At 39.3% G+C, this 7,156-nt stretch overlaps 1 protein-coding gene across 3 annotated transcripts; it reads right to left on the reverse strand.

Annotated features, from left to right (window-relative positions):
* Nucleotides 1-427: 427 nt before the first annotated feature.
* On the reverse strand, nucleotides 428-6,697 carry tmem267 (transmembrane protein 267). Of its 3 annotated transcripts, none has more exons than XM_039780700.1 (3): nucleotides 6,642-6,697; nucleotides 4,667-5,132; nucleotides 428-3,474 (listed from the first exon to the last, which is right to left on the reverse strand). In XM_039780700.1, exons 2-3 carry the CDS (start codon nucleotides 5,072-5,074, stop codon nucleotides 3,139-3,141), a joined length of 744 nt encoding a protein of 247 aa, XP_039636634.1. In that variant the 5' UTR covers nucleotides 5,075-5,132; nucleotides 6,642-6,697; the 3' UTR covers nucleotides 428-3,138. The 3 variants fall into 3 exon arrangements, with proteins under 3 accessions (XP_039636634.1, XP_039636636.1, XP_039636635.1); XM_039780702.1 differs by lacking the exon at nucleotides 6,642-6,697 and adding an exon at nucleotides 6,378-6,630; XM_039780701.1 differs by lacking the exon at nucleotides 6,642-6,697 and having other exon boundaries at nucleotides 4,667-6,354.
* Nucleotides 6,698-7,156: the final 459 nt, after the last annotated feature.

Below are 7,156 nucleotides of genomic sequence, written 5' to 3' on the forward strand. Positions count from 1 at the left end.
CCAGAAAAGTTATAGTATAGTATGTCTAAAAAAAAGTCATAGCATGGGATGTTGAAAAAAGTATGTTGGAAAAACAAGTCAGAGCATAGTGTATTGGAAAAAAATCTGAAAAAAGTCAGTATAATATGTGGAAACAAGTCATATTAAATAGTATGTTGAAAAAAATCAAAAAAAAGAACAATAGTATAGTATTTCTAAAAAAAGCTATAGTATGTAGAAAAAAATTCAATCTGAATAACTTGTTGAATCCCATGTTTTCTGATTTAGCCAGCACACATACGGTACAAATGACTGGGCTTGTTTGTGGATTGGTATGCACTACAGATACCCAAATGTATGTGCACAAGCACTGAATGTGTTTTTCATAGTGTGCCCTTTAATGGATTCTTCTAGTTTACAGCATGTATTAATGCACAAACAGAATATATACACAGGATATATTTTATTGAGATAAAAAGAACACTACATTAAAACCATCTTGTTACTATCTATATTGAAATCAAAACTTTGTCATAAAAAACATTCAACAAATACAAAACAAAATTTAAACAAAAACTTAAAATGTGCAGAATTCAACTTATTGCATACTGGAAGGGCATCACATTGTAAACAGAAGCAGCAGTAAAAGAGATCGCATTTTACTCAAAATGATCATTTAAATGGGACGGCAGCCATTGTGTAACTTTTTCTTCCTAAAACTGACTTTCAGTTAAGTAGGTGTAGTACAGTTTCCAATATAGTTTCCAATCCAGAAAAGGGAAATATTTCCTAAATTAAAACACAGATGATCGTGCAATTGCAGCAGATAAAAAAACAACACAAAGACCGTACCAAAACTAAAAATACATTTTCTTTTCCATAACATCTCATACTTTAGGACCTGATTAGTACCAAATTGACAAATTGTGAATCCATACAGCTCACTGCAGCAACCTAGTGTACAGCAAGCCTAACTGCAACCTTCCAATCATCAGCAGTGCCACAAGAAAAAAAAAATACGAAAACCTCAGATGGAAATTCAAATATTTATCGGTGGACGGTATTTAAGAATACTGGGATTATGTTTTCAGCATAAACTAAAATATGTCTTAATTCAAGACAGAAGCAGACTGTTAGAAACGTCTTTGAGGGGTCCACCATCCCTTTTATACTAAAAGCAATCACCTTCAAATAACTAGAATAATGTCTCTAATCCACTTTTTAACCACATATTATTATGCATTATGTATAATATAGTAAACAATACTGTTAACTCAATGAATAAATGTGTTTGATCGGTCTACATCTAAAAACAGTGTAATGACTTCTACCTCTAAATGTTCTAAGTCTAAGTTTGATAAATAGTTCAAATAAACGCTCCATGTCCTGCAAGTCATGATTTCAGCACTGAAAAGCCAACTGGGAATTTCAGTATGCATTATGCACTGTATCAATCATTTAATTAAGAGTAACATATCAAAAACTGCAGTGGAACAATATACAACAAGTTAATGCAGCAATAACATTTTTTTTTTTTTCTGTAAATATGAAGATATTACTGTCAATGGACACACTTTTAAACAAATAATTCCCTTGAATGTTTAAAACTTCCAAAAAAATATTATCCAGCATTTCTCCAGGTCCCGTATCCTTTCTATGTCGGATGTAAAATAGGTAGATCATGTGAGACACCGTACACTTATCACACTGACAGTAAAAGTACAAAATCACCTGTCAGTTCATGATCCTTAGCTTGGGCTGCAACAACTGAGGCACAACATGTCATTAAATGATACTCAAAAGTGGATTTTCCTGTTTGAATGTGTAAAAATGACATCAGTTTTCTGGCATTGGTACAGTAGGAAGTCAGAAAACTAGCCAACAATCTTTACTTGAACAGCATCTTGAGGCCAGCATCTCTTATAAGTGGAATACTTCTCACTCCCCACGTTGATTTAAAAGAGCCTTATCAACTTTTAACAAGTACAACCAACAGGACTTTTTCAGCTAAATCCAACGATGCCAATGCCATATCTAGATGTTGCAAATTTCTTTTAGAAACAAACGAGAACGACTGCCAGGTTACACAGCAAACAAAGTCCTGATCAATAACCACGGCTGACATGGTTGGCACCGAAACCTCTGATTTGCGGAAAAAAAAAAAAAAAAAAAATGGCTTCACAATAAGGCTCATTCAAGCAGCAGAGTTAAGAGTCTGTTAAAGTGGCAGAGAGGTGACAGCTGGATAGCACAGGCGTTAACAGACAAAGATCATTTTTGTGATAATTAACGGTGGATCTGTCATCGGAATGTGGACGATTTAGAAATCACTCTACAATGAATGCACGATACATTAAATGTCCCTATTTTAAATGAACAGTGGAATAACAGTGGTAACATACTGTTGGACGTGCCGAGGGTGAAAGTTGACACTGATAACAATATACGTTATAGTGCCCCATACGGCCTGTGGTTGAGCTTTGGTTGACTTTTCCTTGAGTGTTCCTTCTTAGGACGAGGATGGATGTAGCGATATAGAGTTCAGGGGCCAAGAAAGGACGATGAAGAAGTCTCGGCACCCTTATCGTGGCCTGGGCACATGAACTGATAGCACTCAAGCCTCCGCAAAACGATATGTCAAAGCTTTAAAGGGTCACTCCATAAACAGTTATTAAAGATAAGCATTACTCTGCAGGTAAGTGAACAGGATTCTGATACATTTCCATAATACCTGAAAAAAAAAAAAAAATCAAAAGACACAAATCCATTATTTGCACTCACGCTGGAAAGTCCCTTTTTCAAAATGTGTTATTTTACAGATGTCTCCATCTATGGAAACCCAAATTGTATGTTTTGTTTTGTCCCATTATTATGTAATGACAGTTTCCTCATCTTTGTGGCTGAAAAAAAAAATAAAAAAATAAAAATAAAAAAATGGATTCTTAGCCAACATTTCTCTTCAACTAAGCTGAACAACCATGTCTCAAATTACTCTTTCAGCAGCATCTTTTAAGTGCCATTCGGGGGTCCAGTGCCAGAAATGTTTTCTCCAGTAATTCAAATATCTTAAAAGTTGTTTTCAAGCGGCGAAGAACGTGTTAGCCCCGGAGGCGATCGATAACCGGATCAGCGTCGGACGTTGTCGGCAAGCCGGGGCTTCTAAACATCGATGGCCACGCCGTGTTTGGTGGAGATCACGTCCCTGGTTCCCGTCAGATACATGAGCACAGAGCACAGGTGAGGAAGCGTCGCCGTGGTGCTGACGTACAGCCAGTAAGGAAGTGGCGCCGTGTTGCCGAACGGGCACACCCACAGGCCGCGGCGCACGGCATCCCGGACGTGGTGCGTCGCCATGGAGATGAAAAGCATCCACGGCAAGGAGCACCAAGCGTCTTTGAGGCGCCCGATCCACATGAGGAAGCGCAGGGAGAGACAGAGGACGGGGATGAGAGAGGAGCAGTGGAGAGGAGGACGCTGAGGGAGCGAGACGGCAGCCTGGAAGAAAGTGGGAGAGGGATTTAGCCCCAAGTAGTTTTGCAAGATGAATAATATCGACATTGACAGTGAAATAATATCATCACACAATCTACAAAGAGTGTTACTGCAAGCCATTTGCTGCAGAATGATGTGTCATGTCTCACTACTGATAAGCAATTTGCTTGATTTCTGCCAGATTTTTTTAAAATGGCATTGCTCACCACACATATTCCCATACGTAATCAGTTTATGGCGTATATATTTAAAAAAAAAAATGGCAACATTTCTGCCATCACGGTATCAGAAATAGGGCTGTACAAAAAAATTGTAGTCGCGGTTGCCTTTTAAAGTATCCTGCCGACATAATGCACCCCCCACACTGCAATTTAACAACAAGTAGAACTAGGTTGTTGTTCGGACAGACCTGCCCCCCCACTGCTAAAAAGAAATCCTAAAGGAAACACTGTTCCCTCATCGGATTGCTACTTATTCAGCTCAGTTCTTCCAAATATCAATTCAGCAGTCAATGTTTTGCGCCAAGTTGAAAAGAGACAGAGCTAAAGACATAATGGCCGCTCTGTCAAATGTTGAGTGTTAACTTGCTGTCTGCACCTTGTTCAGATGTTCTTTGATATGGAACCAAAGTGGCCATAACGTCAATTAAAATGTGTTAAATGAACACCGTATGTAAAAAAAAAAAAAAATCTGCAAATCTGCAAGATGGCATGCCAGGTATGTAGCTTTTCTAACTCCGTCCTTTGATAACATCTCAAGAAGAAATTGGTTGAAAATAATACACAGTCCAAAAGAAAAGTCATTTCAATAATCTATGGTCACTGAGGAGAGCCCAGCGGATACTGGACTTTTAAATTTACAATTTATCTACACACTCTGCTATTGTTTTTCTTTTTCCTTGGGCTGCTTTCAGGGGCAATTATATCTTAATCGAAGCCAAAAAAAAAAAAAAAAAAGCTTGGTGAGAAGGATGGTGCCAGACAAACACATCATTACACAATATTTAATAAAGGGCAAACACTGACTGTCTCTTTACCCATTGCAAACCTGGACTGACTACAAGATGTTAATAAAAATGAATTACCCCTTCTCTAAAATGAATATGAATTAGTTATACACTTTTGCCAATTTTTTTGGTACATTTTTTTCGTCTTATCAAATATGTGAGAGCCGTCAGTAAGGGTGCAGTTCTTACCTTGAGTGACAGGGATCCAGCCATATAGAAGTGGTCCAGGTCTATGATTGATGCCAGAAGACCGGCAAGCAGCACCTCATACAGATCGCTCTTTTTCCTTAGTCCGATAACAACTGCCCATGACCACAGCCCCACCAATCCGTGCGTGCCGTTGTCTAAGGCAGCGCGCAGCCACAGGTGGTTCTGGATGACGGACAGCTGGAGGGCGTGGTCCGCCACCACACAGAACACACCAAGTCCTGCAGACGCCAGCAGAGAGGCGGAGCTGAATGTCTGTAGGAGAGCCTGAGCTTTCTCCGTCTCCACAGCCAGGCTGAGAGGTACTGGAGCCCCTTCTCCCCCGAGGGCCCCCCCCAATAACGGGGACGAGGCGGGGGACGAGTCCAGCTTGGAGTAGAATCCTTGCATGCTGACAGATGGCTGCGGGGGGCCAATCGCCACTGAAGGTCAGCAAGAGTCAGGTAGACTGGAGAAGAAAGGAAGGGAGAAGGGAGAGGGATTACTTTTTTTGGGCCGATGTGTTAACAACGCATATATGCAAACAGTACGTTCCAAGTGAACAAGCAGTTCTTTATAATAAAATGAAACGCTGGCAAGATGTGTACCTCTGTATAATGTTCTGTTTGAGCCTACCACAGTACAGTACCTGCGACTTAAACACCTCCTCGTTTTAAGAAAGAAATATGTATTGTTTTGATATCATTCAATGAATGAATGAGGAATGAAACCCCTCAAGGTTTTGGCAATGTGCCTTTGACACTGTGCATCAAACATAGAAAATAATAAAATAAAATATAAATGACATGGTTTAACAAATATACATGACACAATGAAAACAATAAAGACAACAGACATCACAGTGATGTGCATGAGTTAATACCATAGGCTGTAAAAAAAAAAGCAGTCTGCTTGGTACACATAATGTATGCAAGATGTTATATATATGATATACGGTTTGAACTATTTGACCACAGACTGAGCATTACAGACATGACAGGTGGGGCTTAACCCTCCACAAATAGTAAAAAGCACAAGGTATCACCTTTACAACTGTGCCACTGTCCATGTAGTCTCGCAGATCGAAATGAATAAGTAAAACATGTACATCAGCTACATTTCGCTTTAGCATTGCAGCCCCACAATTAGCAAAATAAATAAATAAATAAATGACCCTTTTAAAACACACATTTAAAAAAAAAATAACTGCATACACCAGGCCTAACCTGAAGGTTACCCTTCATTAGAATGAAGACACTGTTAAAGTCAAAAAGCCTGAGACAGCATTTCCATAACTACAAACACAGCGTGTTCATCTGGAGAGACCGGTGTTCATGTCTTGTCTTTTGAACCCAGAGGGAATATAAAAATAGGTCTCTGTCTCTGATGCAATTGACTGAAATGTAGGACAGACTCAATTGGAAGTCTATCAGAATAGTCTAGCTAGTTAGTTATCGGTTACATCAGCAACTCGTTACAAGTCGCTGATGTAACAGCAGTCTCGCTTTTAATTAACGTATTAGTCATGACCCTAGTTGTATGACATTTTAATTAGCTAACGTTGGCTAACGTCAGTGGTCACCTGCTTCCAGCTCCACGACGGCAAGGCTAAACTGTGTTTAACGTCACCTAACGTTGTATCCGTCTGAAATTCACAAGTCAACGTTAGACTGTTTAAAAAAAAAGAAATACATGTTGGATAAGCTTATCTTACCTCGCTACAATAACATCACTGACGCTGACAGCTAGCTAGGAGCTAGCTAGCTAGCTAACCGGCTAACGGTGACAGTGAAGATGCTGCTTTGTGTAGGCGGACAGCAGCCTGTCACGATTAGCTCGGCAATAACTGCAGTGGATTACACAACATTGCGCTCTTTGTTTGCAATCGCAATGTGTAATTCAGTTGTATATATTGGCTAATTCATATGTCTTTTGAGTCATTTTTGATCGACCGGTTGACGAATATAACGATACTTACCGATACCCCATTGCCCTGCATTGGCAGACACTTCTTCTTTGTTGTATTTGTGGGAGTACGATGGTCGTCGTCGGCGCTTAGCTGCCACCCACAGGTCACAGGTGGAACAGCCAGATACAATCAGTCCTTTGTTTGAGATGCTTACCGTTCTATTTTTTTGTTATATGAAGTAGTATTTAGCAGGGTGATTTTTAACACCAAAAAATATTTCCAACATGTGTTATTAACACATTCTAGTGGGGGGTGCGTTTTTAGAAGAGATACACATTTTTTTTAGGCTATTTAAAAAAACAGAAGGTTGTTGGACACTTAAAATAGTACACTAACTTCTGTGTTATTTTAAGACCATCGACTGAGCAACATCTTGTATTGATAATGGGTTATCCCTTTTACTTTTTTTCCTCTCTATTAAAATGTAATTCCAATACAGTAAATGCAGAGATCTGGTTTGAGGGACAGCAAAAGAAAATAGTCAAACATTAAAATGTCCAGTTGTGGCCTTTTTCAACTTCAAT

Source organism: Perca fluviatilis, chromosome 17 (genome assembly GCF_010015445.1).
Source record: "Perca fluviatilis chromosome 17, GENO_Pfluv_1.0, whole genome shotgun sequence".
In the NCBI taxonomy this organism is placed as follows: Eukaryota; Metazoa; Chordata; class Actinopteri; order Perciformes; family Percidae; genus Perca; species Perca fluviatilis.

Bases quoted from the DNA above. Each gene is read 5' to 3' on its own strand.
- tmem267 (XM_039780700.1), bottom strand. From the start codon at position 5,074: ATGCAAGGATTCTACTCCAAGCTGGACTCGTCCCCCGCCTCGTCCCCG. The intron at 3,475-4,666 runs GTAAGAACTGCA...ACTTTCTTCCAG, and splicing joins CTGGATCCCTGTCACTCAAG to GCTGCCGTCTCGCTCCCTCA.